The 13,070-nt window shown below is 39.3% G+C and overlaps 1 protein-coding gene across 4 annotated transcripts in view; it reads left to right on the plus strand.

Moving 5' to 3' along the window:
• Positions 1 to 13,070, plus strand: part of ptprua (protein tyrosine phosphatase receptor type Ua) — a 456,280-nt gene that overhangs the window by 299,556 nt on the left and 143,654 nt on the right. For all 4 annotated transcript variants that reach the window (XM_055157468.1, XM_055157470.1, XM_055157469.1 and 1 more), the window contains exon 8: positions 8,629 to 8,949. In XM_055157468.1, coding sequence (XP_055013443.1) covers positions 8,629 to 8,949 — 321 coding nt within the window. The remainder of the gene's footprint in view (positions 1 to 8,628; positions 8,950 to 13,070) is intronic.

The following is a 13,070-nucleotide window of genomic DNA, read 5'->3' on the forward strand; positions in this document are numbered from 1 at the left end:
TTGATCCTGTTAGATCTGAGTGCTGCTTTTGACACTGTCGATCATGGGATCCTCTTACAGAGACTAGAGGACTGGGTGGGCATCTCTGGTACTGTACTAAACTGGTTCAAGTCCTATCTAGAAGACAGGAAGTATTTTGTTGAAATTGGAAACTGTGTCTCAGATGACATGGCCCTGACCTGTGGGGTGCCTCAGGGGTCAATCCTGGGCCCCCTGTTGTTCAATCTCTACATGCTGCCATTAGGCCAGTTAATAAGCAGCAATAACGTGTCGTACCACAATTATGCAGACGACACTCAGATCTACGTCTCTCTGGCAGCAGGAGACTATGGACCAGTGGAGTCACTTGGTCACTGCATCCAACAGATCAGTGTGTGGATGCAAAAACAACTTTCTCCAGCTAAACTCTGACAAGACTGAAGTCATAGTGTTTGGTCCACAGAAACAAAGGGACAGTGTCAGCAGTCACCTCCAGTCTCTCTCGCTCTAAAACCTTCAAATCAGGCAAGAAATCTAGGGGTAATAATGGACTCAGACTTGAACTTTAACAGTCACATAAAATCAATAACATCTGCAGCCTTTTACCATCTAAAAAACATAGCAAAAAATCAAAGGTTTACTGTCTAAATCAGACTTGGAGAAACTTATCCATGCATTTGTCTCCAGTAGGTTAGACTACTGTAATGGTCTGCTCACTGGTCTCTCTAAACGAGCTGTGAGACAGCTGCAGAACATCCAGAATGCTGCAGCTCGGGTCCTTACTCGAACTAGGAAGTACGAGCACATAAGTCCTGTGCTCAGGTCTCTGCACTGGCTTCCTGTGCCTCAGAGAATAGACTTTAAAGCAGCTCTGCTTGTGTACAAGTCTCTCCATGGCCGAGCACCAAAGTACATCTGTGACATGTTAGTGTCATATGAACCATCTCGCACTCTGAGGACCTCAGGGACCGGCCTCCTGCTGGTGCCCAGAGTCAGAACTAAACAAGGGGAGTCAGCGTTTCAGGTTCATGCAGCTAAAACCTGGAACAGTCTTCCTGAACATGTGAGACAGGCCTCTTCTGTGACGCTGTTTAAATCCAGACTCAAAACATTTCTGTTTAACTGTGCATATAACTGAAAGGTTTTCATTCCGCACTCTTCTCTCTAATTTATGTCTCTCTTTTTTAATTTTAATCTTCATGATTATTTATGTTTTGATTTGTTTTTATTATGATTTTAATGTATTTCTTATTCTGTAAAGCACTTTGAATTACTTTGTGTACGAATTGTGCTATACAAATAAACTTGCCTTGCCTTGCCTTGCCTGATCGGACAGGGACATGAACACATTTACGTCAGTCTGAAGAAAACACACTACCAGCTTTTTTGTCGTCTCAGTTTGTCGTTACGCCATGAACACAAACTTGATACTCACTTTTTCCACAGTCATTCTGATGATAATTAAGCAGCAGCACAAGAATTCTGTCATGCTTTACGTATGTCAGCAGAGGAGGAGAAGGGAGGAAGAAGACACACTGAGTCAACGGCTGCTCTACCCCAGCCCACTCCCGCATCCCACTCGCAAATCCAAACAGCAGTGGATGAAAGTACGACGCGACGACTGGTGGAGCCGGATTGTCAGAAGCATCAGAAGGGCGACCCAATGAGCATGCGCCAAACGACTGGGATTATTTTTAAAGAGAATAAATATTTACATGATCGAGGAATAAATTAATTTGACTTTAAAATCAAAATAAACCACCCACTTACTTTGCAATTAAGTTTAATTCCTAACAATAATTTTCATTAGGAATTAAGTGTTTACACGGTCTTTTAAAGCTAAATAAATTTTTATTATTTATACAAGAAGGTATAGTTATATAAATGTATATATACACGTAAAAATAAAATATAGAAATTTAGTAAATAAAAATACATCTCAGCTATACGGTAAAAGAGGTTGTAAGGAAAACTTACGACCAAAAATGGTATGATGATTGAGCAGACATAGGATTATCTGTTACATAAGGGTGAGTTGTTTTATGGAGAATGGTATGAATGTAGTTCTTTATCAAATGTAGTCCTGTATAGAGTTTACTGTCATTTGCATTTGATCCACTTTTAATCTGCTCAACACTGCAATATTCAGGGGCACATTTCCAAATCTGGAGCAAGGATGGATCCATAAGAATAAAACAGGACAAATTCCATATCCAGTTGCAATATTTGGTTTCTTGTATTTAATATTTTTGATGCAATTTAGCACCGTTTATTGGAACTACAGCTTCTCCAGAGATGTAATTTTAGCAGTTCAAATGTTTTTAATAACAAGTTGTTCTAACATAGCTGAATAATTCAAAACAATGTATAAAATAGCTACAGGCGTTGTGTTGTAATGCACAGAGATTTGAATTGTGAACTGATTTTGACATTTAGTAAAAGCTGTGAATGTTGTCTGAAAAGGACTTACATTCTCAAAGTCTATGCACCTAAATCTTCCAATCCTAAACTAGTCATTCCATCTCACTCATTTATTTGTCTTTTTAAACCTTCCACTGACAAACTCATCAAACTCTTTTGCCTTAGAAACCTTCAGTAAACCATGAAACGCGTCAAAGCCCTTGGCAGTTGCGCGGCAAGGTCCAAAGTTCATCCATCTAAATCATCTCGTACAGCACCAACTGGGATCGTCCGCCGCGCTGGTACGTTCCGACATCTGCTATAAACGCGAATGCAACGCTCTGATGGAAACTGTAGAGCCACAGGGGACAACGCGCTCTCATTCATGCGTGTCCTCTCCAGGCTCTCCAGTCTAACCGACTCTCCTGGATAACCCCCTTGATTGGGATAATAGGGCCGGACATTAGCTTGGGACATCGCCGGTGTAAAACAAAGGGGGCGGTTGGAGGGCTGGTGTAATGATGAGTAATGGGGTTCTGGGCAGAGAGGGAGCCCCCGGTGGCAGGACTTGGAGTTAACAGCGGCTAACCCTTAAATAAAGCTGATGGCAAAAAGTGGAGCTGAGGCAAGAGCGCTGTGATTAATTATAGGCGTGGGGAGGGGTTAGCTCTTTCAGCTGTTCAGACCAAAATGAATGCTTTATGAATGCAATGCGCAACAGTGAGGATTAATCTTGTTTTACTCGGAGTAAACTGGATGGTGTAAAATGTATCTTTAGTGGAGATAGAATCCTGGAAGAGCCATTAGTTTACGGGGGAAATGTGAAATGTGCAGTTTTATGATTACCAACGTGTGAAAATGAATGTGTTGGCTAACTTTCTCACCTCCTGCATTATTTATAAAGCAAGAAATAACAGATAGCTCATGTTAAATGTATTTCAGGTTTCGTCATTGATGTTTTTGTGAGAGGTGCTATTATATAAAAATGACTCATGTGAACTTAGTCATGTTGTAATGTTGTTACTTCATCAAAAACATTAGTCTGTCTACATCTCCAAAGCTCAAAATGCTCTGTTCCACCTTGTGATGTCATGAAGTGGTAATTTTCACCTTAACAGTTACCTTTTACCTTTGGTTCAGTAAAGATTGGCAAAACCAGGGCTCAAATGATCCAAATGATTCTAGTGAAAGTGAATGGAGTTTAAAAACACAGTGGAGCAAAGTGTAGAACAGAATGTTTTCCATTTGAGAGAAGCCTAAATTATGCAAATTATGACTTGTGCTTAAACACGTGTGAATGAAACAAAACACAACTCTGGATATGTTTTTTAATGAAAAAAACTAAACAAAAAAAAACAATAGTAAATTACAGATAGTAAGATTGCATGCATTATCCCAATTTAATGTGTAATTTTGTGTAATTTCATTATGCATAATTCGTTTAACTTGGAAGGCTAGTATTATTAAGAATGAAAATGTCTAAATTACGCTCAAACTTTTAAGCAGTCTTTTATGCAAACTCATGATCTGCCGCTATCCATCTGAGTCTTTGGTGTGATGACGTTTATGGTGACGTCAGCTCCCATAGAACACAGCTGTTTTCTAATGAGGAAGTCAGGAGACTTACCTCTTTTATTAAGTTATTTTAGATAAATATAGCCTTCGAAAATGTGCTAATTATAAAGTAATGATCCACTGAGTTTCATAATGAAAGTAAAGCCTAAAAGCAAAATGTAAATTTGTAATTTACTAGAATTTTATTTTTAAAGCATTTAAAACTGCTTCCCTCTTCTGTGTGCTTATACATACCTAAGCACCGGGTGAATTAACATACATATAAATTATTTTCAGCTATATATAAAAAAATTAAATGCTCTTGGATATTACACAACAGATAAATAACTGTCTCTTCTTTAAAACTTTAAAGACTCTCTACCCTTCCCAAGTTTAATAACGCAGTGACGCTAAAGCTAATGCTGTCCCCAGTCTAGCCTCCCAGTCTGTCTTGTCTCATCCAATTCTACTGCGCTGCTAGCTAGCGCTGTCTTGAGTACATTTGGAGACTGAGGCTAAGCTAGGAGATACAAGTAACCTTATATGTACCAGACAAAATAAGTATTCACACATGACAGCAATAATTAGCCATCACTGGTACAGATTTGGTTAGCTTGGCTTTGCTAGTGCTGGAGTAAGATATATTTGTAAGTGCTAAGAGCCTTTTTTAAGGCGGTATGCTTTCACCTCTGCATGACCCTGTAAATTTATGAAAGCTGCAACCGTTACAGAATTCTTTTCTCTGTCTCGCCTCTTAAGGTTTCCTCTGTGGAAACGTTGGAAGAAAATACAGTTGTCTTGTCAAAAGCAATGTCACGAATCCGGCAATGCACGCTATCAGTTATTTTCAAACAGTTGTTGAGAAACTGAGATGTGATACTATCCTTTATGTTGCTTTTATCGCTGTGCAACACTACTTACTTTTCCTAGTATTTTCAGAGTGGTTTATTGTGCAATTGAACTGTGACCAAAGTAGATATATTGTGGATTATACCATTTCAAGTATCAGTCTGGAACTCTTAACAATAGATGCAGTCAGCATATGAAGGAAACACCCAGGGAAGATCGAAAAAACTATTTTGACATAAGGCTACTTACTGCAAGAGCAAATGCAGGTTTGAGTATATGATATATATTGTATCAAAAACAGTTGAAGGCATGGAGAAGAATGACAGCTGATGTCAAAACATTCTATTGACCAATAATATTTACTACAGACAGACGGGGGCCAGCTAAAAGTAATTACATAAATTACAGTGCAGACTTTTGTTGAAGAGTTGTAGGCTCAAGTCCGTAGACTGTATAAAGAAGTGTCTAAGTGTTCCAGCCAAGTGAAGTTCATTGAGTCTGGAAGTTACAGGGTGAATTTGGACACGAGTTCCATATTTGGAATTCTGACTACGAGCTTTATAGCAACCAAAGAGCCAATTCGGATTGAGGATGTTGAAGATAACAGCCCGTTCTTACTTGCACCGCTGGTTTGGCGGCCGCTTAGCAATGCTGTCAATCAAACCTGCTAACAGTAGAGGGACAACGGTTTTTCAGTCAATGAAACCGGAAGCTGCCCATGCCCACTTCCTATTTGGTGATGGCTAGCAGGTTAGCTATATCAGTTTATGTCTTTTTGACCATAGACTCTATATATAATCTGGTTAACATTTGTGTAATTAGCTTTTAGAAATTGATTGCAAAGTACAATTTATTCAGTGGGAAAATCTGGCTCTTGCCCTCATGTGGCAGCATGACATCATCACATTCTAGGATCTGAAAACTGCCAATAAAATTCCAAACTTTAGCTGCACACTACATGCCACCACAATCAAACGCTGCCTGCTGCATTTTATCACCAATAGAACAATATTTTTTTTATTTTTTGTGGGTTAATGCTATGTCAACAGCGTCCATTAAAACTCAAAGTTGACCAGGCTGAATTAGATGTGCTAAAAAAGTTGCATTTTTCTTTAGCCTATGCCAGACTCCAACTCCGCCATGACATATTTCGACTGTATCAACATTGTGTATTACAATGTACAACTGTAAAAACATGCAATTTTTTAACACAGTGACCTGAACCGGTAACTCCAATAAGCGCTGCTGTATAATTTAATGCATTATTCATTTTCTCTCTACAGTTGCACTGTGGTGAGCTACTTTGACCATAACACGCCAACATTCATTCACTGATGTCTTGCACAAGGTCACAAAACTGCGAAACATAGTGGTAATGACCAGTAAGCTACTGTACTCCCGCCACACACTGGGTCAGCCTGTTTCAGTTCAATTTACATGCATTTTGACATTAGGTGAACTCAATTATTCTAGCAACCATTTTTGATGCTAAACAATACTGACTTTTTCAATAAAAACTTTTTCTGAAGTTGGTGATATTATTCGACCCAAAGACATGGTTGTCTGTTCCACCTTGTGATAACGTGGTAATATAGGAAGTGCGCCACTGTGTTTTTACAGTCTATATATCTTCACTAGAATCATTTGGATGATTTCAGTCCTAGAACTGCCAATCTCTACTGAACTAAAAGTAAAAGGTATGGCTGTTAACTTGAAAACAATTTTGTGTAATATATGACCTTTAATATAGCATCTTTGGTGAGCTAACCCGAGACAAATAGGTTTAATATTTGGTGACTATAAGATTGCTTATTTCACTAAGTCCCCCATGAAATAATGATATCATCAAATTCTCAAACACATACTCCGTCCTATGACCTATGGTCATGAGCTCTGGGTAATGACCGAAAGGACGAGATCGCGGATACAAGCGCTCGAAATGAGTTTCCTTCGCAGGGTGGCTGGGCGCTCCCTTAGAGATAGGGTGAGGACCTCAGTCACACGGGAGGAGCTCGGAGTAGAGCCGCTGCTCCTCCAGCTGAGGTGGCTCGGGCATCTGTTCCGGATGCCTCCTGGGCGCTTCCCTCGGGAGGTGTTCCGGGCATGTCCCACCGGGAGGAGGCCTCGGGGAAGACCCAAGACACGCTGGAGGGACTATGTCTTTCGGCTGGCCTGGGAACGCCTCGGGGTTCCCCCGGAGGAGCTGGAGGACGTGTCTGGGGTGAAGGAAGTCTGGGAGTCCCTGCTTAGACTGCTGCCCCCACGACCCGGCCCCGGATAAGCGGAAGAAAATGGATGGATGGATGGACATACTCCGTCCATTGCATTCAGTCACGAAAATCCAAAAATACAACATAAAACATTTGAGCGTCCAACCTCACTACTGCTCCCATCCCACACACACGCTCTACCTTCTACCTTTCAGAATAGACAAATATTGAATTCTTTATCCACTGGTTATTTGTGGCAGTAGGGGCCTCTTGTGTAGGGACTCTGAGATAGATTCGCGTTTCGGCGGTTAGCCCTGGGTTTGTCCGCCTTTGGGTGCACTATCATCCATTCATGTTCAGAATACCAATGTGTGGAGGTGAGCTGGGATAAAAGTTCACATGGGCCGGTTCTTTGTGGAAAAAAGAACTGTTGCAATGCTCCCTAAGCTCTCCGGATACCTGCAGATCTGAAGTTGGGAAGCTGCCAGAGAATGTGATGAGATGGGCTGGAACAAGTACATAGGTAGTATTTTGGGGGGGATTGGAAAGTATTTCAGTGTATAAAAGATTTCCAGTGAAGTCATGTAGGTGTGGTCAGTATAGCAAATAAATCAATGTATCAAAATGTAACTGTTTTCCTACAGCTTTTTGTATGATACCCTTTTTGACTAGTGCTGCAACTTTTTAGTAATTAGTCAACAATTTTTTGATTGGCTATAGTCTAAGAATTCAGTGGCGGTTCTAGGATTTTTCTGAAACAAGGGCCATTAATGGGCCACATATTGCATTCAGGGGGCAAGTACAGGGTATGTCCAAGCACACAAATGACAGGTCCACAGGCCTCCAAGAGTTTGGGGGTGGAATTACATCAGTGATCATTGAATTCTCCGACTGATCTTCTCGTCAGTTGATTGACAGAACAGGGGCACTTCAGGGGCCAATCAGGTTAGAGGTGGGACCCCTGTGGCATCTCCCGTAGAACCGCCCCTACAAGAATTGTTCCTATTGAACATTTTGATTTGCTAACTATGTTTATTTTATTATTTTGTTTACAATTTGTTTTAAATGATGATGCTGTCAGAGATCTTTTGTTATATATGTTTGAGTTTGTATTTCCCAGATAGATAACATTAATGATGATCAAAATAGGGTTAGTTGTGATTATTTTATACCAGCAATGTTTAGAGAACACAATATTCATATAAAGAAGTTAATAAAAGATACAAGTGTGTTGATTCTGTGTTAGAAAACTGCAGTACAAATGGGAGCTGATGTCACCGTAAACGTCATCACAACAAAGAGTCAGCCCCTCTTATGGATAGCCACAGATCATCAAAATGACTACACAATGCTGCTGAATCCTGTGAGAAAACAGGGTTTAATCAGCAATATAGTGACCAGAGTGAAAGTGATTAACAATTACTAAACCATGCACAAATCACTCCAAATACATCTTATATATAACATGGTTAAAAGCTTGGAAAAGTTGATTTTGCATAACAGACCTGCTTTTAAAAAGAAATTCTAGTCAGTATACAAATGTTCAACTTTCTACCACATACAAATGAAGACATGTTCACTTGTTTCCATATAAAAGTTGATATAAACTTTATTTCTTACCTTCTCTTCTCCCCAGAGCCGATGCGTGCCTTGCGAGGACTCACCGCCACAGAGATCCAGCCCCGGCAGCTGTCTCTTCAGTGGGAGCCTCTGGGATACAACCTGACCCGCTGCCACACCTACACACTCTCCCTGTGCTACCGCTACTCCATGCCTACAGGGGGCAGCGGAGGGAACAACGCCACGGTGCGAGAGTGCCTGTCTGTGGAGAGGAACACGTCTCACTTCACCCTGAGGGACCTGCCTCCTTTTCGCTCTGTGCATGTGCGCCTGGCCCTGTCCAACCCCGAGGGCAAGAAGGAGAGCAGAGAGGTCACGTTCCAGACCGAGGAGGACAGTAAGTACAATTTAAATTTTTATACTTGACTTGTTATGCAGTATTTTGGATTGCAGTGGTATGTAGAGGCTTAAAGGGCCCATAGTACACTATTTTCTGATCTGTTATACTGTTGTTTCCATACCAAAAACATTCCTGGACTTTTGTTTTGTTTCATTCACACACATTTAACACACACACTCTGTTCCACCTTGTGATGTCATGTGGTAAAACAGGGAGTACTCCACTGTCTTTTTGAACTCTGTACACCTTCACTAGAATCATTTCTAGAACCAAATACCAACTTTGCATTGGTAAATCATGTTTTATACCCATTTTGACCATAGACTGTATATATAATCTGGTTAACATTTGTGTAATTAGCTTTTAGAAATTGATTGCAAAATACAATTTATTCAGTGGGAAAATCTGGCTCTTGCCCTCATGTGGCAGCATGACATCATCACATTCTAGGATCTGAAAACTGCCAATAAAATTCCAAACTTTAGCTGCACACTACATGCCACCACAATCAAACGCTGCCTGCTGTATTTTATCACCAATAGAACAATATTTTTTTTTATTTTTTGTGGGTTAATGCTATGTCAACAGCGTCCATTAAAACTCAAAGTTGACCAGGCTGAATTAGATGTGTTAAAAAAGTTGCAAATACCAACTTTGCATTGGTAAATCATGTTTTATACCCATTGAAAGCCTTGAAAATGTGTTTAGTTATGGAAAACTGAATACCTGCATTAAAATGTATTTTGTAACGTATTCCGATCCAATTAGAGTACTCTATTCTGAATACATGGAATACCTTTACACCAAGTTGCAGTATGTAAAACCATGACATATAATTACAGTTATGCATTAAGTCAACTTATGTCTAATTAGAGATGCGTTCACTGCAAGAGTTGTGTTTTCAGTTTTTCTAACTAATACGTGTGCAGTTCAACACCAGCATGATGAACTATTAGTATTCCTTTTAGGAGAGTAACTGTATCCTGAACACAGGTACTCAAAATAAGTATTCTGATTATGTAGTTTCATATTCGTATTCAGTTACTTCACAGTACTGTTTATACCTTAATACAATGATTATGTGTGGGTGCTCAAGCAGAAAGTTCTGATAGGTGATTCTTTGCTCTCACTGTTGGCAGGAGAGGAAATTAACCAACCTAGGAAGTAAACAATTTTAGCAACTAGTGAAATGAATGCTAGCAATTTGAAGGAAGAAATTATTAGAAAGAAATGTGGAAATTGGACTTGTGCAGGAAGCTTTGAGATGGAAATATGTTGCATAAAAGCATGTACAATTTTGTCACAGATTAAAGGTGCATTGCTTGCTTCCATGGAGATGTTATTGCTTTGCCTGGAATGCTCCACAGTATGACATTAAAAGTATCCATCTTGTATTTATTTCAATAGGTGTGTTTTAATTGCTCAAAAGTACTTTGAAAATCCTACATTCTTAGAGTGAGTGCATTTACCCCTCCATACATCTGACCAGTAAATTGGCTTGGTGTCACTGCTTGCTTTCTCCAGGGAGATTAATGCTCCACTGTGGAACTTTCAAGGCAGTCTTCATGGAAACAAGCAGTTGGTGGACTCAGCGTAGAATTTACACAGTGCACCTTTAAGGGAAATTATACAATTTGCAAAAATGAAAAGTTAAAATGACTTGAATTAAGAAACAAGTAAAATGATCTACCAGTGGAACAAGACTTTCTGTACTTAAAGAAGGAAAATACAGCTTGTTACACAAAAGATAAAAAAAAAAAAAAAAAACTCTTTGTACTTAAAACTAAATCTCATTTAGCTTGAATCAAGGAAAGAATAATTTATTTCACTGGAAGATCATTTTACTCAAGTCTTAAGTCTTCTCAAATCAAGTTAAATGTAATTTATTTGTGTTAGGTGCTGGCGCCCCTTTGCGCATTCCTATTTTTATATTTATATTTGTATTTTTATATTTATGTATGTTTTATGGCGTGGCTGGTCGGAGTGTAAATAGGCCATCAGTGACGCAGTCACTCTCACTCTTGTGCTCTTGAAGTGCACCGCCTCGGCCTCTATCCACCTGGGCCCCTGCCTCACCACATCTATTAGCTGCAGTTAGCCTTTTGTGTTTGACCTGATGGGACTGGCTGGTGGGATCGCCTTTTGGTTTGGTAAGGTTAGTTTGGGTAGTTTTTTCTTTAGGTTAGTGATGTCAGCACTGGTTTCTAACACCCTGGGCAGGGTTGGCCCAGGACCACATCCTTTTGTTCTGTTTGGCCGGCTCACCAGGTCCACCTTTGTTGTTGTTACTTTATTTTGGGCATGGGGGGCGTTTTAGTGTTTTTAAAGTAAATTAGAATTAACTTAAGAACAAAACAACTTTACTTTTGTAACCCTTTTGCCTCCTGTGTCCTATTTAATATGTTTGATCCACCTGGGTCATAAGGACCGTTGTTGTCCAACAGCTGTAGAAGTTAGTATTTTGTTTACTTTTTTATTGGTTCCAGCTAATGTAAAGTTTATATAGTGACTTGCTTGCAACAAAGGTTTTCCCAATAGACTCTATTCATGTTACAGTATGTCACAAACCAGGAAGATGTTTGTAAAGATGCAATTACAACTTCTGGTGGGCTCTGGTCACAGTAGTAAGTCTGACAAAATCTAGGAAAAATTAGAAAAAAAGGGCTCAGTTTTCTTCATCTCCATGTCATTGTAGCTTTCCGTTATGTTTAGCTAATCAACAATTATAACCATACATCAGGTGTTGGTAGGCGTGCCTAGTGTCAGTTACTAAGTTGGCATCACATCTTCGTGGTTTGTGACGTAAGCGTGAATAGAAACTATTGTGTTCAAAGAATGAAACTAGAAATATTTTTGGCTGGTATTTATTCAAAAATTAGCTCTTTGATGCCACATAGTCTTTTCCATTTCTTTTACTACTTCCACCACACCTACTTGATGTAAAATAACACCTCCATAACATTTTCTGAATTCCAATTAGTACCTGTTGTAACTTAATTATATGGAACAGGTCCCTTTTATTTACTGCGTTAATTTTTCATATTTTCCGTCCACCGCCTCTCCGTGCCCAGATAATTATTGTTCAGCGCTCCCACAAATCCTCCATCTTTAGTCATACACCACCAGCGGGAAAACACACGCGCGCAAATATTGACTAACAAAATAAGCTGGATCAGCGTAACTAAACTGGATAGCGGCTTCCTCAATGGGGAGCAGTGAGACTTTAATCAGCGTGGTCTGTGGCCCGTGGCGGAAGAAGCGCTTACATGGTTTTGCTTATCTTTTTTTGCTAATATATTCCATAACATTTACAGCAGATTAGGCATATTCTAATGTTAAATCCCGAAGAAGAGGGAAGCCAGGAGATCAAATAGACGTGTGGTGAAGCCAAAGTGTCTAAATTATGTTGTGGCTACGTTCTCAACTGTTTGTCATGAGGTAATCAGATAACTAGAGTAATCAGATAACCCAAATACGTCTTGCTACACTTAAGATAAGAAAAATAACAACTCTTTACACTTAAAATAAGAAACAAAATCTAATGTTGCTTGAATTAAGAAAAACACACTTATTCCATTTTACTTGTCAAGTTGAATATACTCAAATAAAGTGAAATATTCTTAAGTCATTTTAATTTAGCTAGAATCTCACATACACCTAAACAGGACTATGAACGCTTCTATTGACCACAGGCTCCTGAAAATGTGTTGTTGAAATCCATTTTGTGTTGTTTCTTGAGTTCTTATGACTTACTTTTTGAATTGTGTCACCATGGTAACTCCTACACATTCCACCATTAGAGGTACTTATAGAACAACCCCAGCATGATGTCATTGCAGAGTTGTATTTTTTGGTGTGTGTTTACAGGCCCAACAGAGGAAACCCAGTCATATGTGTCAGTTAATGTTTAGAATAACTGTACTATTTGGAAGACAAAGTGCAAATAATTTGAATTGTTGGTGTTTTCTTTCTTCTTTGTATTTGTCATATAATAATCTCTGTGTACATTAGAGGAGTTTTTCTACATAACAGCTATAAACTCCCTAATGTGATGTCACAATTTCCAACTAGGAAGTAAAATTTAAACCAAAAAAATTGCAAAGTTTTAAATGTGTATT

The sequence above is a fragment of the Boleophthalmus pectinirostris genome, unplaced genomic scaffold, assembly GCF_026225935.1.
Source record: "Boleophthalmus pectinirostris isolate CB_2022bp ecotype Guang Dong unplaced genomic scaffold, ASM2622593v1 HiC_scaffold_21, whole genome shotgun sequence".
NCBI lineage: Eukaryota > Metazoa > Chordata > Actinopteri > Gobiiformes > Gobiidae > Boleophthalmus > Boleophthalmus pectinirostris.